Here is a 25819-nt window from a genome sequence, read left to right on the forward strand (position 1 = left end):
ATTACATGACTCTTCACACTACTCTATAAATTAACCCAACAATAAGAATGTTGAAAATAAATGCATTAAAAACCCTGACAAGACAGTGGTTACTGTCATTTTCTCTTTAATTTTTTTTTTTTGTGTTTTATAATGCCGTTTCTGTTTTTAATATGTGGGAGGAAAAAGAAAAACAAAGCAGTATGAAAGAGTAGGAAGCAAGATTGGCAGGAACCTCAAATGTTTCTTATTAGATGATTTCATGTTTAAAGGATGAAAATGTATTCACTTTACTTTTTATTTAAAAACAAAGTTACAGAAGTCTGTGACAAGATTAGCATTCAAAGGCAGTCCCAGCTCAGCACAACACAACTGCTCCACTGGTTTCTTCAAAATCATTGATTTCTTTGTAGAAAGCTTGATAATGGGGGAGAATGTTGTAGATAGGCATGCATTATGTGAGACAGTCCGAGGAATCATCTGATTAGAAAGCAGTTTTGTATTTGTATTAATTATAATATTAATATTACTCTTTTGAGGAACTCATAGTGGACCGTAGTTCATTGGTTTCTTCCTTCTGGAGACCAGCAGGTACATTTAAATGAGAGAATAGATTTGATACAATTTGGAAACAAAGTACTGATTCCAGTACTAAGAAGCAATCAGTTTCTGTTAAGGTGCTGGACCAGAAACTGGGAGACTGTTAAGTTCTAGCCCTTTTAGGCATGAAAGCTAACTGGGTGACTTTGGGCCAGCCACTCACAGCACAACACACCTCAGAGTTGTGAGGATAACATAAGGCAGATAGATACAAATTCAGTTTCATGTCCTAAAACTTGGGAATTAAGGCTCTCTTTTTTTTCTTGAAGTACCAATGTAGTCTCAAAGTTTTGCCTGTCGGCATACAAACATCCCTAGATATTTCCCTCTGGGATGTCCTCTCCTCTTTAAATTATGATTTGGGGGGCGGGGGGAATTCAGGTTGGATGGACAACCATTTTTATTTCCCGGAAATATATGTGGGCATCCAAATAGCTGGAACTTAACATTTCCATTATGCTCAGCCAAGCTGCCTTTAAAAGGAAAGAACAGAAGTGGCACAACTGTCGGCCAACCTTTATGTTGAATGTCATTTCTTTGCCAGGATATTTAATTGTGACTAATCATAACTCTGTAGAAGACATTTTTCTCCAGTAGTTTCTCATATTTCAAAATGTGGCCCTGTGCAGACTAACCGATACCTTTCATTTACAGCTAGTTATATTATAAGGGTGTCAATCACATGTGGATCCTAGAAGAGAGTAAATCCATGTTTAAAGGTGTCTAGAGAAGTGTCAAACTAGCGGCCCGCAGGCCATACGCATCACATGCAGGCCACATGCACCCCAGCTCCGCAAAGGCAAAAAACCATCGCGATACGTCATGTGTCATCAACATGATGCGGTGAGTTTGACACCTATGGTCTAGTGCAATAGTGATAAGTGAAAGAGTGTCACATCATGAAGCACACAGAAAAGAGGCTCACTCTTACCATCAGGTATACCTACCAATCACTGGTCAGCTGCTCCTCCAAATTACCTGGATTTCTGAACCAAGGATCAACTCAGCTTTCTTACAGTATGTGTCAGCCCAATCTCAAGTTCCTTTCTTCAGGGCACCATCAAAGAAGCAAGAACCACAGAGATTTTGATTTAAAAATGTTTAATGCAAGAATTGGAAATGTATCAAATCTGTAGTTTATCTCAAAATGTAGTTTATCTCAGTTTTATTACTGAGTTCATTAAGGTAGACTCTATTTGAAAGTTTAGAATTTCTTTGTCTTAGATTTCCTGCAACCAGGACTGAGCTGCTACTTACTGGAAAAGCCACTAAGAAACTCTGCCATCTGTTGTTTGTTTATGTCCAGATTCCTGATACTTAGTTTCTCAGTCTCTTCAATTTCTCACATCTGGCTTGAAAGTTCCAAGTTTTTTTTTTATTTCATTTTGTCACAACAATATACACAAACATTGTCATAAATAAAACAAGATATCATGAAGAAAATATACATATATATAAGTAAAAAAATATACATCAGCTATATTAATTTGATATAATGAAGGGAACAATAGGACAGGAACGGTAGGCACTTTTGTGCTCTTATGCACGCCCCTTATAGTCCTAAGGAATGGGGTGAGGTCAATAGTAGACAGTTTTTGGTTGAAGATTTTGGGATTTTGAGTAGAGACTATGGAGTCAGGTAATGAGTTCCAAGCAACTCTGTTACAGAAGTCATATTTTCTGCAATCAAGTTTGAAGTGGTTGACATTAAGCTTAAATCTATTTTTTGCTCTTGTAATATTGCGATTGAAGCTGAAGTAGTCTTTTATAGGAAGGATATTGCAATAGATGATTTTGTGTGTTAAACACAGGTCATGTCGAAGTCGATGGAGTTGTAAGTTTTCTAATCCCAGGATTTCAAGCCTGGTGGTATAAGGTATTTTGTTGTTTTCGGAGGAGCGAAGAACTCTTCTAGTAAAATATTTCTGGACGCGTTCAAAGTAGAATGCCCTCAACAAAACAGTGCCCTAAGACCAAACAGGAAACTGCCCTTACTTACTAAGGGGCTACTTCCACCTGAGGATCATTTGACTGACCTTCACCCTGAATGGTTGGTGAAATGTTAGATTAGGCCCAGGAAAACTGCTATTTCAGATATGAATTGGGAACAAGATGAAGGCAAAATAATGAAGAAGTAGCAGAAACAAACAGGCCACCTGGGCATGTTTATGCTACAATTAGGCAGAAGAATGAAAAGGCCCATATAGTGTAGATGGGTTGTGGTATTTCTGAACAGTACAGGAAAAGAGGATTGTGATTTCTGCCAAATCATTCAAATATAGCCCCCTCCATAACAACATAAATCTTAAGTTCCACACATTTCTGCTCTATCTTGCATTGTGACACCTGCTTTGATTTCTATTAATTTACTGGACTTGTGAAGAAATAATTGTGTATTGCCTGCTTTCTTTCCTTTCCTTGTTCTAATTCCAGGAATAAATGATTCATCAAAACTTCACCAAAGACAGGAATCAGAAATCAGACTCACATGAAATTCCATCGTCTTCTAAACGGAACAGTGACTCTGCTCTGTTAGATCAGTATCAGAACTCATGACCCTTAAGTTTATTTTCCTTCAGGAAATGTCCAAATGTCCACAAGATACATTTAGGTGTTTTCCTGCAATTGTCTAAAAATAGTATGTAAAATAATATAAATTAACAGTCAACACATTAGGAGGGGAAGACACTGACAGATGCTTGACATATTTGGTATATAGAACCTTTGGTTATTTACAGAAAAAATATTCATTATTTGTATGTTATGATTCAGTAATGAACCTGGATTAATATCTCTCTCTCGTTTGCTATTTTTAGTTTTTCCTGAACCAAGCAGTTAATATAATCAATATGAAAAGTATAGATAACTATGAGATCAAGTCCAAATGTGGACTTTCACATGAATAGAAAATATGCAAGTTGGCTTTACTTTTAACCTGAAGTAGATTTCCAGTTTTCTGTCATAAAAGCTGCCTAATATACCTAACAATATCCCATAGGCAGTATTTCCATTATTAATGCTGTTTTATCAAGAGAATTATCAATACATTTTGCAGAGTGTGGCTTACTGTATTCCTGCATATTTATCTTGCAGAGAAAACAAGATTTTGGTTTTTAAACCAGGAGAATATAGTGAGAAATTCATAACAGCACATATAATGCTTATCCAGATTTGCAAATACTCAGTTACCAGTCATTTTAATATAATAGACTAAGACTTCTTTTTCTACGTATTCTCATGCAAAAAGGCATCAAAATAAATATATTACATAAAGCACAGCAGGAAATACTTATTCAAACTATAATATCCCTGTTAAAATCTATTCTAGGTTTGCATCCAAAATGATCAATAAACCATTTCTCTGAGTTTGGACACTGAACAAGCTACATCAGTGGAATCAATACCTTAGAAATTCTCCAATGTGCCATATATTTTAAATTTAATTTGCATACATAATAGCATATATGGACTTCACTATTTTCAGTTTCTTCTTTATTCTCCCTCCCATCCACAATGCATACAAATTTGGTAAAAGTGTATAACATAAAGCCTTTCTAAGCAGAGCATGGATCATATGTTAAAATCTCTGGTTCAATCCGTTTGCTATATTCAAACAATGTATTGTGATTAATTTATTGGAATCTCTTGTGAATCCATTTTAAAAAAAATTAAAGCAGCTTTAAATAATGGCTGCTATGACATTATGGATAAAACAATATACCTGTTTGTAAATACTGGAGGGCTATTGGCAATTAGGGAGCCTATATTAAAAAAAACTGAATTATGCTCTGATTTGATACAAGTCAGCTTCCTATGAATTCAGAACTCCCTTCTAAAGCATTATTTTTATAGTAAAGTCTCGTTCAATATAGTTGTCTGTGAAAGTGAAGCTAATGATCTGAGAACTACAGTTGACCTGAATTTTATGTATCTTTATACATAAAAAAGCACAAACATACCTGAAATACTGTAGATTTACGTAATGGAATGCCCATAATAATTAGAAGTTCCCTATGCAATGTTTGTAGCTTTTCTGAATTGTTTTAACAAAAGGCCTACCGATCACCAAGTAGTTTTTGGGAGGCAAGGGGACGGACATTGCTTCCTTGACAGTAATAAGCCCACAGGCTTATATTAAGATCTTTCATTGAGCATGAATCTTACTGCTTTTTTTTTTTAGATATCAATTAGCATTCTTAGATTTTGCAAGTTAGCAATGGGGAATGAAGCCTTGCAAAACAGCAACACTAAGTTTCCTCCTCCTAAATTTTTTAAATAACATGGAAGCAGGGGAGGTATTCAACATCCAAAGCCACATTCTCCAGTATTTCATTAATTATTTACAACATTTGTTACAACAGCAACAAATATCTATGGGATAAATCCTCAGACTTAGATTTCTTAGATTCCAGTGTAATGACTAATAACACAATAATTAAAGTGAAGGAGATGTTTTGCACACCAGTGTGCATTCCACTAAAATGGCAATTGGAGTAAAATCAGCAGCAGGAAAGTAATGGATCATGTTCTTATTTTTCTGCACAGATTCTATACTGGTTAAAGAAAAAGCTCTTAGAAAATATGAAAAATGTAGAGTTGTTTACTATATTTTATTAAAAACATTTTTCTTTGTTGCAAATACAGTATGCACTATAGATGGATCCAGAGACTGATCTTAGGGGATAGAAATTTCAGGGAGACATGAGCCAGTTTTATAAATCATACTTTAATCAGATCATACTAGAGTTAGGAAACATTTGCCTTATTCTGTATGATACTTTACATGGTAAAGTACCTGAACTGGTTTACGTATACACTATGGCTTTGAAAAGAAGTGCTCCATAAGTCAATATTAACATAGGGTAAGCTGTTCAGGTAAATGAGACAAGTTTTAACTAATTTTTCACAATACTTTCTCATGATTGTTTCCACTAGTGCCACAAAATCCACTTAGTACACAAATGTACTGAATATCTCCCCTGAAACCACAAACATAACATGTTAATAATTTAAAGTAAACGTATTACTTTGAAAACAATTTGTGCCAATTTAGGGCCAAAATACATTATTTTTCTTTAGATTGCATGCTAGAAGTATCTAATCCATAACTCCTATATTTTTAGGTGGAATTAGCTTTCTTTGGGAAAATGTACATTTTAAATGTGAAAAGACTAATCAAGATTGAGATTCAATCAATCAAAGTAGATACTTTCCATGCTAGGGTCCCAGTGAGCACAGAGTCCTTGGGTACATACAGTATGAACATTGATTAATTACGCATTTAAGATTACATGTTATTTTTTTAAAGTAATTTTTAGAAGTATCATTAAAATATATAAAAAGAAATGTTATTTACTAATATTAATATTTTATATTAGGAAATAACATTTCCTTTTATACATTTTAACGATACTTCTAAAAGTTACTTTTTAATATTAAAGTTAATATTTTATATTAATATTTTATACTAACATTTTATTTTAATATTGCTGGCATCAAAGTAGGTACATGGGTGTATATATAAACATGTGTCAACAATTACCAATAGCAAACAGGAAGACAAAGAATCAGTGAATGGAAAAAATCAGACATTAAAAAATAAAAAATATTTCAATGGAATTTTTCTGTTTCACAATAAAAATCATGTACATTGTTTCCTGACATAAAAGGTTCCATATATTTACTCTGTCTATAGTTCTTCATAAATGTATTTGTTTCTGGTGCATACACCATAAACCTATACTTCTTTGGCCATAAATAAGTCTTGCTATATTAAAAAAAATGTATATGACTAAGAGTGTAAGGGTCATAACAATAGGGACACATTTTCAGTCACCTTGAATAATAAACATGAGATTACTAATATTTCGTCTAGCATTCTATAATAAATATATCAGGCAGCACATTATTTACAATCCTGACACCGTACAAAATGTATAAAGTACCTATGCACTTACCTTTCCAAAAATGTTCTGACTTTTGAAGAACTTTTCAACCTTTTTCAATTTAACCCAGTGGTGGGATTCAAATAATTAAACAACCGGTTCCCTGCCCTAATGATTTCTTCCAACAAGCAGTTCACCAAACTGCTCAGAAAGTTAACAACCGGTTCTCCTGAAGTGGTCCCACCACTGATTTAACCCCTCTCCATCTGTCTCCTGTATTTCTGTAAGCCAATCCTAGTGAAACATCAAATTCCACATGATTTGATAGAAACTGAAGGTTGCTGTAGTAAGCAAAGTTTTGTGGATGGAATCCCAATTCTGTGTTGACCTTAAAAGTTAGGACTTGAAAACCTCTTTTGAAATCACATGGAAATGCCACGAAAACTAATTAGGAACAAGTCAATAAATCACATGCAAATCAAGGTTCTCTGAGTGCACCAGAAGTATTTGTAGGGCTATGCACAATTCAAAAATGATTCAGAAGAATTACTTGGAACCTTCTAAAACTATAGCCGCTTTCTGCTATATTCTGCTTCAGGCTCCTGTGTGACTCTGAAAGGTACTCTTAATTTAAGAAATATAAAATTAAATTAGGACCATTTCACAGTAACAAACAGACCAAATTGCTTGGTCAATTCCAGTAAATTCCTTTACTAGAAATATAAACCACTTCACTAAACCATTTACATGGTTTCCACCTTGATAATCTGGATCTATTTCAATAGAAGTTTTAATAGTTCTATTAAACACTTGTCAAGCAATATTTCAAGGAATCCTAAGGCTCATTGGAAGAGTTTTGTTCACAAATACAACACATGTGATGTGATTTTAGCTACAACCGAGAATTCTTTTATCCTTAATTCAAGAGTTTATTTTTCAGATTTAGGACATTATCAAATTTAGCAAGATACTGTGATTTACCAATTTTGATATATTCCTTCCGAAATCACAGATAAGAATTTTAGAGGCAATCACTGTTTAGTAATCTATGAAAACCTACTTCTTAATAAGTTACTATATGCAGAAACAGCTGAATAGATTCTTGAAAAAAAGCATAGCTTCATCTATTAGTCAAAAAATTAAATCACTTTCAGAAAAAAAATCAATGTATTTATATTTCATTATAGTTTGTTTGATGTAGTAAAAATGAAAAACACTGGAAAAATAAACAAGCCATCACAATTCAGTATCTATAAATAACATTAATAGGCTTATTGAATGTTTACTTTTCTTGTGAAGATTCTTCCAAACTTTTTTTAAAGGAGAAATATTAAGGTGTCCAATTACATTAATATTCCCTTTGCAAACAGGTATGCTACGATGTGTTGTAGTACTTAAAAAACAAACATAAGCTTAAATCCATAAATCTCTGCAAGTTGGGAAATGAAGGCAAAAAACCCCAAAATAAATAATCTAGAAAAGGGCTGAAGGGAGAAAAGGACTGACAAAGAAACTGAATTTGCATTTATGTATAATTTATACACGAAGTATAAAAATAACGGCAATCTTGAAGAGCCATTTCACTATACATTATATCAGCTTTGTTTCCTTCCTTAATCCAGTTGGAAGCCAGTAGAATTCCAGGAAGATTTCATTTACTAGTCTACAACCTTCTATTTTACATTCAAATATCAACATACAATAAAAAAGATAGTACACACTTCTCTGGATATGGGGCAAGGAGTTGCCTTTTACCAGCTAGAATAGATCAAGCAGTGACATTACTTTTAATTCCCAGTGTTCATAATCCTCTTTCCAAATAATAAAGTTTCTGGATTTGTACATAGGCTGTTGATTTCAAGCTAGACACAAGAGACACTTTTAAAATGAATACAAAAGCCCAATTTCTAAGACACGTCAAAGTTCACATCAGACAGACAGCCCTTCTTACATCATTGCTTTGCAATAAAACGTTAGGATAGCTTCTGAATGTCATAAAACAAAATGCAAAGCAAATATTTAACGTTAATCCACCTGGCTCATATATTTTACCTAAAATGCCATTGTAATACAGTAACTCATTTTTCAATTATGTGCAACTTGTTTTTACTTTACTTCTAGATAAGAAAGAATGCTAAGAGTCCACCACTAAGACAAGTGACTCAAAGCAGAAATCTAAACTATCACAAAATTTACAGTAGATATTGATACAAGAATAAAGTTGTGGAAATCACGGCTCATTCTGGATTTTTGGTTTGGTTTTTGGATCAAAAAAAGGAAGGGATATGCATTTCAATTCAGAATCATTTCCTCAAGATTTCAGCATAAACTGCTTTTGTTCAAGTCTACTGTTGCCTGCAAAGCATGCATGTATACTGGATCAATATTTTCAATCATATAGCCTTTATTTTACACTTTTGTCAGTCAGTTATGTTTAATATGGAAAACAGAGCCCCATAATAGAGTGTCACTTTATGAGTCTCCACCATGAGCATGTTTGCTTTAAAATTTCTGATCAATTTCCGCAGAGAACAGCCATTTCAATCTGTTATCATTATACAATATATATATATATCTATATATATCTTAAAATTAAATCATTCAAGCACACTTAACTTAGATGCAGTTGTGCTTTGATCTCCTCAAGGACCTGACAGCAACATTCAACTTTATATTCTGTGGAAAATTAGCTAGTCTTCTACTTTTGAGATTTCATTACAATATCCCTGTATATTAAAGGAATCTTTTCGGTGTATTTCATGAATAGTTTATTATGAAACTGGTTAAGACTGAATCAGAAAAATTGGCGAAATATTTCTGCTTTAATGTTCTTCCCAGAATCACATGAGGAACCAAGAACACTCCATTTAAGAATTTTAGATAAACCAGATGAAGACAATGTTTGATTTGCTTGTTCATTCTTCTAAATCAAGTGTGATTTGCTTATTCATTCTTCTAAATCAAGTGTGTTTAGTTCTTCTTCTAGTTCTTCCAAGTCCTCGCCAGTAAATAGATTTTCATCAACAGGTACAGCATCAATTACACCATTTTCTGGGTTGCCTTCCATGTCACTGTCAGGATCTAAATCACTTTGCTCTCCATTTTCAAGTCCACCTCCTGAAGCTTCACTTAACTTGTTGTCTGAAAAATAAAATAATTCTTATTATCATTTGTGTGTGTGTGTGTTAATCTGCCCAAAGTAGTCCCTGCAATTTCCTTGGCTAAATTTAGGTTTTGGTTTTCCCTTGTTTGCTTCCTAGGCTGAGAAATTGCAAATGACCCAATGTCCCCAAACTGGCTTTGTGTGTAAGGCGGGATTCAAACTCAAGGTTTCAGAGATTCTAGGTCAGTTCCTTGATCACACTATACAAATTTGTCTCTATTTATGCATCAATCATATTTAATATCATTAAACAAGTCTAATGTACCTGAAAAATATATCAAAGCTAAGGAAATACAAAGTAAAACTATCAAAGCACTATACTTCAAAATAAACTTTTCAGGAATCAGGAGTCTACTATACTTCACCTCCTAGACCGGGGTCTGCAAACTTGGCTCTTTTAAGACTTGTGGACTTCAACTTCCAGAGTTCTTCAGCCAGCAAAGCTGGCTGAGGAACTCTGGGAGTCGAAGTCCATAAGTCTTAAAAGAGCCAAGTTTGCAGACCTCTATCCTAGACAAATGTATGTATTTCAAAAGATGCAAAAAGTTCCTTCTGAGCAGGCAGATTTAGGACTTCAGCTTTATTTTCAAGAAGAGGTTTTGACTCTTCTACTTGGAAACAATTTTATCATGTTTTTGCACCCATTTTTATGTTATTCAGAATAACTTAAGAAACATTCTGTACTTTTTGGGAAAAAACCCCATATTTTTATATTTTTCCATGCATATGTTCTTTAAATTGGGTTGCGTATTTCAATTCCAGTTCTTTATTTTAAAATAATGCTATTTAATTGGTGTCCAAGATTGAAAACTAGGGAGACGGAGCCATCTCCAGTCTCTTTTATTCTGCAAGTATTTTTAATTATATAAAAAATGCTACCTAATTTATTACTGAAAGCACTACTTTTTTCTCTCAAATGAGTTACAGATAGCTGTTTATTATAACTTTCTTTGTTAACCCATGTTTTATTTTCTGCCATTTCAAATACTATTTTTTATTTTTAGTCAAACAGTTGGGAGACTACACATATAAGTTAAAAAAAGAATATTTTATAGAATTATTAGGATTTACAAAGTATTCAGTCTGAGGAACTCAATTATCAAAACAAATCACACAATAGGAGTCATATTTTGGGATTCACAATTAAATATAGGATAATATTCAGAATCTAAAAATTACCAAAATCTTCCCCATTAGTATAAAACAGGTTCTTAAATGCCTTACCATCCTTCTCAGTGGAAGCATATGTGCTAAATCGTTCCAGACTAGCTACAGTAATTCCAGTCTCATCCACATCTTTTGGAACATAAAGATTCAAGTCGATATCATTTACACGGACAAGTTCATCAACCTGAAGTGGAAGAAACATGGTTTCCCATAATTAGGCTTTCTAATTAGTGTTTCTTATAGCAAAAAAATTATTTCAAAATTAATCATCCCCGTATTTAATAACATTTATGTTCAATTGCTTGTGCAGTTGACTACAACCTTAAAACAAATACTGATGGAGGAATTTAGCATGTGCATTTAACTACAGGATTCTTGAATTGTGGAGGGCTTTTTTTCTCACATGCACATTGCTCTTGCAGCTGCTTTACCTCATCTTCACCTGTCCCTTGAATATAATGGGTGTCATCTGCTTCTTCATCATCTGCATCAACTAATTCTGGACGGAACTCAAACACTTCACGCCCGCTGATCTAGCCATGGAGAAAAGGAAATGTTTTAAGCAGAAATGTAACAATTACAGATGGATTTCAAAACAGCATGCATTAATAATACTATGGCTTAATTTTGCTATATAAAAAAGCAGAACCTACCACCAATGCTTTACCAGCTTTAAAGTCCGCTTTCCTTCTTTCCATATCTTGCTCAGCCTTATCAATTTTTTCTTGTCTTTTTCGTTTCTTCCATGCAAGAAAAGACTCTAAAGTAATTTTAGTAACATTTGGTCCTAAGGCAGAACGCTGCAAGATAAAAAATGATCACTGAGCGGGATCTTAAAAGACTTCCTTGTTTCTCTTTTCTCTCTCTCTCTACCACATTAAAATCTAAATGTATCATAAATCTTTTCAACAAGATGTGAATATGGCTTAGACCCCCTGAATTTCTAGCTTATTTGGAACCAAAGGCAGGATTTCATGGTTTTAAATTGTGGGTTCCACAATCTACAAGGACCTGGAAATATAAAGTATAAATTAAAATTAAGGTACCCCCCCCACCTATATTAATTTCATATATTAATTTCATATTATTACTAGCCAATGACATATGCAAGACAAATTTATTATCATAAAGATATTCAGTTAAGATAAATGGGTGCCCCCTGGAGGCAAATACTAGTATTTATTTTCATGTCTAATGCTGCAGAAATTAAAAAGCTTAATTTTTTAAAGTAAGCTATTAGAATACTGTAGCTCTATAAATCTTTCCCAATAATTAAAAAGTTATTGAAATTTAATGATAATATCTTTCAATTTAACGTTGTCAGCTATACTCAATGGGATACTTTCATTGCCCAAATAACTGCATTTCTTCCCCCATTATCTATTTCAGGGTAAGTGGCTACATTACCTCTTTTTCTATTAGATCTTCTAAAGAAATTTCTTCTTCTTTTTCTTCTTTCTTTTTGTCCTTTTTGAGCACAAAACCAGGAGGAAGTGCATGGCGGTACATACAATTGTCACCTCCACCGGGACAGACCCAAAACCAGCCGTATTTGTTGTTTTCAATGGCATCAAGGAAATACTTGCACACCTGCATTAAACATTTAGCATCAAACTCTGTTTTCTATTTTATACTCACAAGAGAATACTTCTTATTCCTGGGGACAAAATGCAAACATATGAATTCGCATGAAGCAATATTCAAGCATCTTGAGAAGGTAATATGCCAATGTTTGCTTTATTTGCACAGAATGAAGTGTCCACATTCATCCCTCCCCAAAAATAATTGTTTTAGTTAAAATGTTCTTAGTTAATTTTGTATTTGACACCAATCCCTTCAGATGGTATTATTACATTTGTTATCTCATCTTCTATTCATATTAGCATTATCATAGTTACTTAGTAACTATATAATCCTGAATACATCTGAAGTAGCTCTTTATGATTGGTAAAAGGTAGTTTATACAGTACCTATATTTCCAAAATTATTCCTTTATACTGACACATGTATCATTCCTTGAAATAGGATTTCTTTTCTCTACATAAATCTCAAGCCCACCTTCATGCCTTTCATGTCTAAAATAAAATAGAAGTAGTAAAAACAAAGTTGGAATTATATCCAGAGAACATTAAATAATCTATGGCAAAATATGCCTGAGATAGTTCTTATTTTGTGGATTCTATATTTCCTTGCATCGTATTATGTTCATATGCTATTACTGAGATTAATCTGTCCAGGCAAATTATACTTTGGAATTGTGGAAGTTTTGAAAAGCTTCAGCTATTATTACACTAGTCTTCCATAGCACACAGTGAGTATTTCAGTTCCTTTTATCAGCAGCTTTCTCTCCTAGATGGAGAGAATACATAATGAAATAATACGTAAATCTACATAAAGAAACTAGAACAAGTTCTTTAATTAAGAACCAAAAATACATACGATTTGTGTTTTAGGTTTTTTCTTTTCAGCTTCCCCATGCTTCTTGTTCACTACCTCCTCCAGCTTTTTTTCATCCCAATTATCCATTGTGTCTAGACAGAACAGCAGAATGTTTCATGAAAAGAAATGTTTTAAGAAAGTACCTTAATCACCATTAACAATCTCTCCATTACATGCCAGAAAAAAGAGAAAGATTTCATCTGTATGTTCATGAATATTTAGGATGTAAGGAATAATATGAACAAACGGAAATATTAAACTCTAGGTATGAAATAGTTCATACAAAACAGGGCAATGTTATCAAAAATATAGTAAATGTTTGATTTGAATACTTAGCAAATATTCATACTGGCATTTTAGAAAGAACATGATTTAGCATTATATTAATGAACTATGCATTCAGGTAATACCATTCAATCCCCTTTCTTAGTTGGTTGATAAGGCTTGAAATTTTTCATTGAGACAAACTGCAAATGTGCACTTTCATGCAATATTTGTTTAGATTTAGTTATAGCACTTAACTGTGGCTGAGTAAAAAAATCCAATGTTTTTGATCTCCTTACAAACATATCTAAATAGTAAACCAAGAGCACTATTTCATGCTTAATAAGATGCACTTATAACACTATTACACTGTTTTTATTACGAAAGCCCTTACCAACAGCATGATGATTTGGCTTTTTAAAAAATTATATTTTTTAATTTTTTTTTTATTTGCATTTATATCCCGCCCTTCTCCGAAGACTCAGGGCGGCTTACACTATGTTAGCAATAGTCTTCATCCTATTTGTATATTTATATACAAAGTCAACTTATTGTCCCCAACAATCTGGGTCCTCATTTTACCTACCTTATAAAGGATGGAAGGCTGAGTCAACCTTGGGCCTGGTGGGACTAGAACCTGCAGTAATTGCAAGCAGCTGTGTTAATAACAGACTGTCTTAGCAGTCTGAGCCACAAAGCACAGAGGTTATTCAGGACAATAACAATTTTTATTGTTATTGTCCTGAAATCACAGGTAGCTAAGAAATATCTTGTTAAAATGGTAGAAAACAGATCTCACAGCTATTTACGAAGTTTCATCTAAGAGAAAACCTACCCTAATAAATATTATTTATATTAAAGTACAGAAGTCTTTTTCAGAAATAACCTACCTTTTTCAAGCTCCTCATCTCGTGCATCAATGTAGACACTTCTCTTTTCACACTTCCTCTCCAAAGACAAGTCATGAGAGAATTTGCACTTGTCTCCTTTTGTGCACTGCCCTTGCTTGAAGAAGGCACAGACTACTGATTTTGGATCTGCTCCTGTAAATTTTGCACACTGTTTAGTCTAATTTTTTTCACATTAAACAAATAAACCTGAAATGCAATACTAAAAAAATGTAGATTTATTAAGAAAATTACCTTTACTTATCTTTTGGGCTGCAACTACAGGTTTGAAGAGCTCATTCAGTTCTTGCAATTCTTTCTTCTTATCATCTTTCTTTAATTTTTTGTCAGCATCTACTTGAGCAGCCTAGTAAAGCATATCATCATTATGCATAAGTTATGATTTAGTATTTAATTTAGTATATAATTATACTACCCATAGCCATATGGCTATAACCATAGATACAATAAAAAAGCAATCAAATCATGATATGTGCAAAGGGAAAAGAGAAAAGCCTAGTAAATATTTACTTACCTGCCGTGGGTTTTGTTGACCAAATTTAACTTGGTGGGTCACTGCTTTGATAAACTTTTGTTGTTTTGCTCCTTTCTTGTTCTTTAAGCCAAATGTTTTATCCTATAAAATAGGATTTGCATGAGTATTAGCATTACATTTTATAAAATTTATGTAAAGCAATCCAGTTTTTGAAATGTATCCTTAGTAAGAACAAACTCTAACTAAAAACATTTTTGTTTTATTAAAATACAATTAACATTCAAGAGTACATCCTCTTGAATAATAAAACATTTTTATGAGAAATGCCAATGAAAAGAAAACATGCAGACTTATTTCTTCCTTATCCATTAGTCCAATTTCTTGCAATATGTATTAATTTTCTTCCCAACCACAATATCTGGTGGTTGTATCCATATAAATACAGTTGGTTATTGTGTTTGGTCTTGGGTCATAAATAAAATTTGGAGATTTTAAATTGGTTATTTAAATAACTGAAAGATTTTAATTTCTCAAAGCCCTGCAGACTCAGGATTATGAAAAACATGCTTAGGTGACAGTAAAAGTGAAGCAAAATATTCTGCATGCAAAGGAAGATAAAAAGAAAACATATGAAATAGAACTGTGTACATATACCCTAAAATTCTATCAACAACAATATCACACTATTAAAATGGATGGCCCATTGCAATTATTTATTTGAACATAATTAGGGTGGAAGCCTTTAAGTATTTTTATTTTTTCTTCATATAACATAATATGCAAACAGCCTTAAATATAGCTCTGAATACCTCTTTGGTTTTTCTCTGCTACAGTGTTACAGTTCAGCCAGTTAAATTCCACATTTTTATAGGTTAAGTTATTTTTTACTACAAATGATTCAACAAATCTTGAAACTGTCTCTAACCTTTCTTTGACAACAACAATCAAGTTATCCATTTCTATTTTTAGCAAGATATTCAAACTTCTCAAAGCTTGTTAGAAGATAGTAAGATAAATTTCTCATTTTGTTTTTAAAAAATGAGTTCAATTGTTATTATATCCATAACACTATATGGTCTAATTATTACTTTATCTTTGCCTTATTCTGAGGTTTATAAATTTTGCAAATATTTTGTATATCTTATAAAGAAATTAACAAGAGAGACAGAAGCAAAAATACCTTAAAGACTTTACTGGTGAATGATTAAAATTTGAGTAAGAGGAACACTTTCTCCCTAGCAAATTAATCTGAAATTGTACATCAGTTTTAACAGATTAATAGCATGATCATTTGTCTTTCATGTCTAGCACTGCCATCATCAAAGTAGGAAATTATTTTTTCAGATATAAATTAATTCAAGAATGTTTTTATATCTAAAGCAGGGGTCCCCACCCTTGGTAACTTCAAGACTTGTCGACTTCAACTCCCAGCAGAGCTCCCACCAGAGCTGGCTGAGGAATTCTAGGAGTTGAAGTCCACAAGTCTTGAAGTTGTCAAGGTTGGAGACCCCTGATCTAAAGAACTGCAGCAATGTGTTGTTATTCCCAGAAAGCCTGAGTATACCAACTGATGTAACTCTTTATACTGCTTAAGATTTTAAATATCACAGAATCAAACTACACTGTCTTCCAATGTTTCATTCCTTTTCACAGTATTACCCTTCGTCTACTACTCTCTCATAGAGCTAATAGTCACAGCCAACCTTTTCTTTCTTGAGTCCTTTAAAACTAGTCCCTTTCAAACCTTACTTAAGCTGAAACAAAGGATACATAATTGAAATAATCCTATATACTTCCCATGCCTCCACTTCTTTTTCTCTAGTTTCACTATCTCCATTTTAATATTAAATTCTTTGAAAAATGGGACTTGTGAGGTATTTGTCATTCACTTATATAATAACTTAATATAGCCATGTCCATAGGTTATTTTAATAGCTTATATTAATAACCCCAAGTCTAAAAATATTTATTACTGTATTCATTTTGGTAAACTATAATAGAATATTGGTCTTGTGGATGAACACTGATATCCTTAATTACTATTCCAACAAATATTAACAGAATTTGTTTTTGCACAAAATCCAGTCCTATCAGTTTTCTCCCAAGATTCAAGATATCATCTGAGCTGAGCACCATTAAAACTTTTTAGAGGCCTGATACATTATTCCCTCTCATAACATCCTAAATTAGCAGTATAAATCATAAAATAGTTCAAAATAAATTTGGCTTCATGTGATTGTTATATAAAGGCTGTCCAAAGCTTTAAAAAAAGGTCTTGTTTCAAAGATTTAGGCAGATCTTCCCTCAAAGCTGCTCTGCAGCCCCTTCAAGGCAAACTGCTCGAGCACAAGTTCTACAGGAGAAGACTGAGATGAAGGTATTCTTCCTTCACCTGTCAGGGTTCCAAGGAACACCCCCAATGAAATTGTCTTCCAAAACTGACACCACCATTCACCAAAGTATTTCTGGGTTGAGGTGGTCTGAGTGGAACTCTGTGTGCTGAGCAACAGAGCCATAAGACCTGGAGCCCCTTAGGCATGTGCCAAATATCTTCCAGGAAAAGTTGCTTCAGTGCATGCTGTATCCTGCAGCACTGGTCCCAACTATTTATAAAGCCAATGCAAATTACTTCACAGAAATAACTTGTATTAATTCTGACAAAGAATCCCGTGAACCCCCATACTACAAATCTATTCATGGAAGGAAAACTGTTACTCCACATAGGTTTAATTAATATACTTTTATAGCCAACTCCAATGTGCATTCTGTTGTATATAGGTACAAAACAGAACTTTAAGCCTGATACTTTAATTGATGGTGTTAATTCCTTGAAATTACATCCATGTTTGTAGCAGCACTCCAGCTATGCTTAATAATTCTTCCTATTAACAGAGTTGAAATTTTTTAGCCTCGGCATGTAAAAATCTTTTTTTAAAATTCTTTTTTGGTTTTTAACTTCTATGAAAGGATTCACTGGGGCTTGTGAACCAGCACTTTTCCTAAACCGCTGTAATTTCAGTCAGCCAATATGGAGAACCAGGGAAGCCTTGGCTCAAATATTCAGTCATAAAGTTCACTGGGTGACTTTGCACCATTCCTTCTCTCTCAGCCATACTGACCACACAGGACTGTCATTATAAGAATCAAATTAGGAGAGATTCCCTTATATGGCATCCTTTTTAGTACTTAAAACAAAACATGATATATATGGGTAATAAATCCATAATAATAGCCGGATATAGAATCATTCTGAGAAAGCTGCCTACAATTAGGAACATTTTCACACAGTCCAAAATTAATTCCAGCATCAGTTACAAATGTCAACAGATGCCTTGGCTTCTTTACATGTCTTTTTTCCCCCATCATTATCATCCCAGGCTTCAAACTAAGACAGAGATAAGAAAACAAGGCCTCTAAAAGTTTCTTTAGCGAGAAACACACAGTCTGTTGGATTTCTCTAAATATACTGTTACTTAGTTACCTACATACACTTTTTAAATCTTATAGAACCCACAAAAGTCTTGATGCCTAGCCAACAGCTAGTCCTCAACTTACAACAGCTTGTTTAGTGCCTTTCAAAGTTACAACAGCATTGAAAAAAGTGACTTATGACCATTTTTCACACAACTGTTGCAGCATCCCCATAGTCATGTGATCAAAACTAAGACGCTTGGCAACTGACTCATATTTACGGAGTCATGTGATCCCCTTTTGTGCCCTTCTGATAAGCAAACTCAATGGGGGAAGCCAGATTCATTTTAACAACCACGTTACTAACTTAAAAAACTGCAGAGATTCACTTAACAACGGTGGCCAGAAAAGTCATAAAATGGGACAAACCTCACTTAATAAATTTTTCACTTCAGCAACATAAATTCCACGCTCAATTGTGGTCCTAAGTCAAGGTACAGCTCATCTGCTGTAGCGACCAAGAACAACACCCCTTAATGTGGCATGCAAAGCATTTCTATTTGTATTTTAGCAATGTTAAAATTCTAATCTGCGGGGATTCCCTTAACAACCGCGGCAAGAAAGGTCGTAAAATGGGGCAAAACTCATGTAGTAAATTTCTCACTTTAGCAACCTACATTGAGCTCCATTGTGGCCGTAAGTCGAGGACTACCGGTACCCTGTCAGCTTTCTAAAGCTGTTTCTTCCCCTCCCCCCACAAGGCTCGTCTAAGGAAGGTGAAACACGCACAAAAAAGGGGCTTCTACACTCCCCCCCCAATTAAGAGTGAACTGAGGAGGAGGAGGAGGAGGAGGAGGAGGCAAGACCCTTTGGGTCCCAACCGCCCTCTATTTATACTCCTCCTGGCGGAAAATTAGCATGTCAGGGAGAGGAGAAGCCAAGGGAGAAAGAACCGGGGAGCCACGCGGGAAGAGGACTCAGGCCCGAGGACTCACCTCAATTATCTTCTCCTTCTTCTTCTGATCCGCTTTTTTATTCCCCGCCGCCGCTGCCGGGGGCGGTTTCTTCGGGGGCATTTCGGGGCGGGAGGGGGGGAGGGGGAAAGAGAGAGGGGGGGAGAGAGAAAAAAAAGGCCCTGAGGGAAAAGCAGCCGCTCGCTTTGGCTTAACGGCAAGTGAGAAGCGGAGGGGGCGACCGACGAGCGAGTGACGAAACGAGCCGGAGGGAGGGAACACGGCCGGAAGAAATGCCCCAGTTTTGCGACAGGCCGTCAGTGAAGAAAGCGGCGGAACGGCAAGACGGAAGCGCGGCTGCGCAAAAGTGGAGGCGGCGGCGAATCGCAACGCCGGCGAAAATATTCATTGTATTCCTTGTATAACGCCCACAATGCATTTCGGAAGGGTAGCTCTTCGTGTATTACGTCACGGAGTTCTTTCTTCCGATTGCGAAATCGGGGGCGCGCGCGCGCGCGCGCGGGGGGGGAAACTACAGGGGGCGGGGCCGAAATTGAAAGAGCGACGCGTGCCGAATTCACGCCTTCCTTTCCAAGTCGGTTTCTATACCTACGACGTTCGTAGTTGGGCCCCGCGGAAAGGGATCTGCTGTTGCCTTCTGCATTGAGAGAGGTCCTCTCTCTCAATCTCTCTGAGTTTGCTTGGTTTTCTTGCAGACGTTTCATTATCCAACCTAGGTAGCATCATGAGCGCTGATGATGTTACCTAGTTTGGGTAATGAAACGCCTGCAAAAAAAAAAATCAAGCTCATGAGAGGATCCCTCATGTTAACCCTGAGCCATAAATATTCTCCTTTATTGGTGTTTTCTAAATTGGTTATTTTTTAACTTCTCACTCTAACCCTGGAAACATCTCTGGTGACTTTCTATCCAAATCCTAGTAAGGCTCTAATTTGCCTAGCTTTTCGACATTGGCAAGATCATTGATTAAACCTTATTAAGAACCATTGTGTATATGGGAGGCAGCCCAACAGATATATGCAGTGGTGGTATTCGGCCAGTTCGCACCACTTTGGGAGAACCGGTTGTTAACTTTCTGAGCAGTTTGGCGAACTGGTTGTTGGAAGAAATCATTAGGGCAGAGAACCGGTTGTTAAATTACTTGAATCCCACCACTGAATATATGCCTATATTACACCAGGGGCTTCATGAACCTCCTTTTGTAAAAATTTCCATCGAGATTGTGGCAATCTAAAGAACAAGACTATTGGCCAGGGTAGTGTGGTTTCGATGGTTTTGAAAGATAAACTCAAAAACTTGATTGAGCTGTACACGGTTTGATTTCTCATCCCATTTCTGTTTCGGATGCTTCTGATTTTGGAATTCAGACAGGCTACTTATGCCAGTGGGAGGATATTTTGGCTCTACAAATTTTGAACTCTGCTGCTCATTATACTTTGACTCATTATTTGTTTCCCATTTTTGCTTAGTAAAATTGATGTAGGAGCATGTTTGGCTTTCTGTCAAAAACTAACTGTAGCAACAAAGATTGTTTAATGATACAAGAACCCAAATCCTGTGGGCTTCAGTAAATATAATGAGTATTAGGGCTTAGCTAACACTTGCCTGCCTTCTGTATTTTCTGTTTATCCTAAATAATCTATCAGGCTCTGGGTCCCATTGATTAAGCAATGCCAGCCTGATGGAATTGAGAAAATGGGTTTACTGGTGTCTGTCCACTGGACTGAGATTCCTCCAGAGATTTATATGGTCCAACTTGACTTTATATAGCTGAATCCTTAAGACTAGGTTCTTCTCAGGCTTTGGACTAGAATGGGAGAGAGATCCCACCTATCTGAACTGTAAAGTATTGGTGGCTCTTTTTTATAGTTTATGTAAATTGTTTTATTTTAATTGTTTTGTATGCTAACCAGAACTGTAATAGTGTTTAAATGTCAGCTTATACATTTAAATAATACTTTTCTTTGAAATATTACCATGTTATTTCTTGTCTCTCTCTCCCCTCCCCAGCTCCATCTCTTATTTGATTGATCTCTTTTTTTTAGGGAAAAGTTTAGAAATATTGATGTTGACACAGCTGTTCTTCCTTATTCAAAAATGTTATGAAGATTCTGGAATCAGAGTAAGATGCAAACTACAAGACTCGTTATCGTATCAGTTTTTTGTATATATAAGGGAGTCAGAGTTGCACTTCAGTTTCTTCCCTCTTCAACTTGTAAAAGGCTTGTAAAGAAAGACAGATTCAAGCTTCCACCCTCCCAAATTAGCAGCTATCCTCCCTTTGCTATGTTTATTTATTTATTTAAAACATTTATATAGGTTCTAATCTTATAAAGAACTCTGGATAGGCTTCCCATTAAACATTAAAGTCCCAGCAACATAAAAACTTAATAAAACTATTTAAACTGAACACATTAAATTGGGTACAGGTATGTGTCAAACCTACAAATCTTTTTGCAGGTAGTCTCTAATCTGGATCATTTTGTCTCTGTAATGGCTTTTGTTGATAGATTTGTTTTATTGATTTATGTTATTTATATGCTGCCCATCTCACTCTGCAAAGTGACACTGGGTGGTTTGCAATTAAAATCCTAAGTAAAGAAAATATTTAAATCATTAATACAAAGGCAAGAGGAAAAAAGATCAGATCAATACTGGAGCAGCCTTTTCCCTGTTAATCCACCAATCACCTCCAACAAGTGCCCCTGTCAAGACCCCAGACTAACTGGCAGAGAGAGGTTTTAACACCCTTCCAGAAGGCCAACAGACCTCGCCTCTGGTAGGAAGATATTCCAGAGAGCAGGAGCCATGGAAGAAGTGGCTCTTCTAAGTTAGGATGGTGTGTATTTGTTTATTAAACCTTATTTTGGTGCAACCAAAATTATTTCTAAAAAGTTTAAGTTAAAACATCCATGATTTTTTAAAAAATAAGACAATATAAAATATTTTTTTAAATGCAATACTATGATACGTTGGTACTCATTAATTGTTTCCGGGAGGTGGGATGAGTACTAAAAATAATGAGTACCAAACAAATTTTACCCATAAGGAATAACATAGTGAGTCACAAGGCCAGGGGTGAAATCCAGCAGGTTCTGACAGGTTCTGGAGAACCGGTAGTGGAAATTTGGAGTAGTTCGGAGAACCAGTAGCAGAAATTTCAAGCAGTTCAGAGAACTGGCAAATACCACCTCTGGCTGACCCCAGAGTGGGGTGGGAATGGAGGTTTTGCACTATCCTTTCCCCCGAAGTGGGGAGGGAATGGGGACTTTGCAGTATCCTTTCCCTGGAATGGGGTGGGAATGGAGATTTTGCAGTATCCTTCCCCTGGAGTGGGTGGGAATGGAGATTTTGCAGTATCCTTCCCCTGCCACACCCACCAAGCCACACCACACCACACCCACCAAGCCATGCCCACAGAACTGGTAGTAAAAAAAATTGGATTTCACCACTGCACAAGGCAGCTGACAGTGACAAATTCTAGCTTGTGTGTTGAGTACCAAACAAACAATGAATATGGGACAATTTTCGTGTGTGTCAAAATGCATCATGTACCAAATTTGATGAGTTTCAAAGCAGCTGAGTACCAGGTTACCACAAAAGTAGACATGAGGAAATTCCCATCAGGAAAGCCCACTGAGACAGGACTCTGACATTCTAATGATTCTGAATGTTAGTGCATTTATATGAGATTCTGCCTGGCTTTTAGACTGTCCTTCTGCTTTTTTAAATAAAACTTGCTTAGTACCATTTCTTCAATTATGTCACATTCTAAACATAACCTTGAATCCCTGAATGCTAATTCATGTAGTTTCTGCTTGCTAGTCAACTAAACCTATGGAAGCAGCTTACACAACTTCCCTGATTTAAATGATAGATAATTTGAATAGTAATTCCCAGGCTGAGAATGGACTTTTTGAGATAGAATTCATTCTATGTTTGTACATACATACATTAATTTTGAAGAAAAGAAGAATAAAAAAAAATACCCACAAGAGAGAGACTCATGCAACAGCTATGTCCATGAAATTACCAGGAATTGAGCTTGATTTGAGACATTTTTGTATGACATGAATGATTATGTACACATAAGAACGAAATATTTCTTTTCGATGTGCTAATTTACACAAATGCGGTAGTAATAATAGAATATTCAGTCTACCTTCCACCTGAAATCTGACATCATATAATATTCCTGCATTGATTGATACACCGTCCTGCATTTTATTAGGCTGAAAAAACCTTATTGGAGCTGGCTGGACATGTAGAAGTTTTCAAGGTTAGCAGCAGATGGCAGTCGACATCTGCTCCAAGAAGCAACACAATGTTTCAGAACTTAATTTTAATTCTTTTTATTTCAAAAACCAAAGAATATATCAATATTGAAATACTTTAACTGAAGTTCAAGTATTAACTGAAGTTTAAGTAAGTTGAATGGAAAAATATATTTCATTTATTGAGAAATATTGAGTCCTTGGGGAATTGATAAAACCTAGTGATATATACAAAGGGACAATGCCCGCTTTCACTATTGTTATTCATCCTAGCTCTTGAAATTTTGAATAGAGATGTAAGACAGGATGAGAGAATTGCTGGGGTGAAGATTAAAAAAAAAAGTATATAACCTAAGGGCATTTGCAGATGATTTGGTTTTAATTCTGAAAAGACCTGTAGAAGAAATATAGAGATTAATGGACAAGAACAAAAAAAAAAAAATGCAGATATAAAAAAATATGGAAGACCAAAGAATTAATTGTTCAAAATTGTTTTCAGGATTTAAAAATAATAAAATATATTTTTGGCTTCTTTTCTCACTTATCTCTGATTCTCAGATGCGCCTTGGACAAGTCTCTTCAATTATCTTCACAAGATTTTTCAGCAATAGTTTGCCATTGCCTCCTTCCTAGGCTGAGAGTGAATGACTGACGCAAGACCACCTACCAGCTTTGTGCTTAAGATGGGACTAGATCTTCTGGTTTCTAGTCTGATGCCTCAACCACTGCACCAAACTTATTAAAATGTAATTTTACATAGTTTAAATGCAATAAGAATTGTATGTTATTTCAAAATAAGTATGTAAAGGTTTGGAATTAAATTAAGAAATATGCACTCAGATGGGAAAGGTAAAATCATCATTGTTGGGGAGATTTTCTGCAGTATAGTGAATGTACTATCTAGAACGATTCTTTGTTTTAAACAATACCTGTTTTTACAAATGATGCACCTTTTAAACAATAGCACAAGATGTATCTAGATTTATATGGCAAGGAAAAAAACAAGGTTTAAATATAAAATTCTCCAGGATACAAACAAAAGAGGAGGATTAAGATTACCTGATTTTAAATTGTAGTTTGAAGCCTGTTGTTTAGTTTGAATGAAAGAATGGGTGATTCTTGACCAATAAGAGAAGTTTAGAACTAGATAGGAATGACCTGAGATTTGAATGGCATGGTTTTTATGATATGATAAAGTTAAGGTAAAGGTAAAGGTTAAGATTTCCCTTGTCCATCTCTGGGGGGCAGTACTAATTTCCGTTTCTTAGTCAAGGGAGCCAGCATTGCCCAAAGACATTTCCATGATCATAGGGCCAACATGGTAAAAGAACGCTGTTACCTTTCCATCAAGGTGGTACCTATTTATCTACTTGCATTTGCATGGTTTCAACCTGCCAGGTGGGTGGGAGCTGGGGCAAGTAACGGGAGCTCACCCCATCATGCTGTGTCAGGGTCTCGAACCCAGGTTGAAGATTTTAAAAATCACTATGTTAAGAATATGAAATAGATATAAACCCAGGCTGTGCCAGAAAATGCCTTTATTTTTTACAGCACAAAGCATTTTATAAAAAATAAACAACAAAGAAAATAGTTAATGTATCAACCTTTGTTAGAGCAGGAACACAAAGAACTTATGTTAAAATCTAGAGATCAATTGACTGCAGCGGGATTTAGTTTCTAATAATTTTACTATGCACGATTAAAAGAAAAAAATTAATGTAACTGAAATTGATGATAACTGAAAATGAACAACATAAAATGAAATTTGAAATGAAATTATACACAGATAATGAACATGTAATTGCTAAAATGTATAAACTTTTGCTGAGTCTTGAAATGGAAGAACTGATTAAAGAATTCATGATAAAATGGGCTAAGAATTTTGGTTATAATATAATGTACACCAATGGGAAAGAATAAGATTAAAAGAATTAACATTCAAATTGTGTTATAATTTAAGAGAAAAGTTTTATAAAATGGTGTACCATTGGTATATGACAAGGGTCCCCAACCCCTGGTCTGTAGATCAGCACCACAAACCCATTCATGCAAACAAGTGAAGCCCCATCCGTGGGATGCACACAAAACCACACCCCCTCCGGTCCACAGAAAAACTCTCTCCACAGAACCAATCCCTGGTGCCCAAAAGGTTGGGGACCACTGGTATGTGACACTGAGTAATTACCTAAGGTATATAAATGTACTTCCAATCAATGTTGGGAATGTGGAAAACATAAAGGATCATTTTACCAGTTCTTGAAATTACTGAACTTGAATTCCC

At 35.1% G+C, this 25819-nt stretch overlaps 1 protein-coding gene and 1 long non-coding RNA gene across 3 annotated transcripts; one reads left to right on the forward strand and one right to left on the reverse strand.

Moving 5' to 3' along the window:
* Positions 1–7982: 7982 nt before the first annotated feature.
* On the reverse strand, positions 7983–19426 carry ZC3H15 (zinc finger CCCH-type containing 15). Its single transcript, XM_058189176.1, has 10 exons — positions 19287–19426; positions 14920–15021; positions 14640–14751; positions 14388–14540; positions 13234–13325; positions 12202–12384; positions 11448–11594; positions 11226–11327; positions 10852–10978; positions 7983–9605 (listed from the first exon to the last, which is right to left on the reverse strand). Exons 1-10 carry the CDS (start codon positions 19365–19367, stop codon positions 9412–9414), a joined length of 1293 nt encoding a protein of 430 aa, XP_058045159.1. The 5' UTR covers positions 19368–19426; the 3' UTR covers positions 7983–9411.
* Positions 19427–19791: 365 nt separating this feature from the next.
* LOC131201362 (uncharacterized) lies at positions 19792–25453 on the forward strand. Of its 2 annotated transcripts, none has more exons than XR_009155823.1 (3): positions 19792–19839; positions 21310–21386; positions 24097–25453. It is a non-coding gene; the product is annotated as an uncharacterized LOC131201362 (long non-coding RNA). The 2 variants fall into 2 exon arrangements; XR_009155824.1 differs by lacking the exon at positions 19792–19839 and adding an exon at positions 19856–20183.
* The last annotated feature ends 366 nt before the right edge of the window (positions 25454–25819 follow it).

Source organism: Ahaetulla prasina, chromosome 1 (assembly GCF_028640845.1).
Source record: "Ahaetulla prasina isolate Xishuangbanna chromosome 1, ASM2864084v1, whole genome shotgun sequence".
In the NCBI taxonomy this organism is placed as follows: domain Eukaryota; kingdom Metazoa; phylum Chordata; class Lepidosauria; order Squamata; family Colubridae; genus Ahaetulla; species Ahaetulla prasina.

Coding starts and splice junctions, on each gene's coding strand:
- ZC3H15 (XM_058189176.1), bottom strand. CDS start 19,367: ATGCCCCCGAAGAAACCGCCCCCGGCAGCGGCGGCGGGGAATAAAAAA. Junction 15,022..19,286: donor AGAAGGAGAAGATAATTGAG/GTGAGTCCTCGG, acceptor CCTATTTTATAG/GATAAAACATTTGGCTTAAA. Junction 12,385..13,233: donor AAAAACCTAAAACACAAATC/GTATGTATTTTT, acceptor TGTTTAATGCAG/GTGTGCAAGTATTTCCTTGA.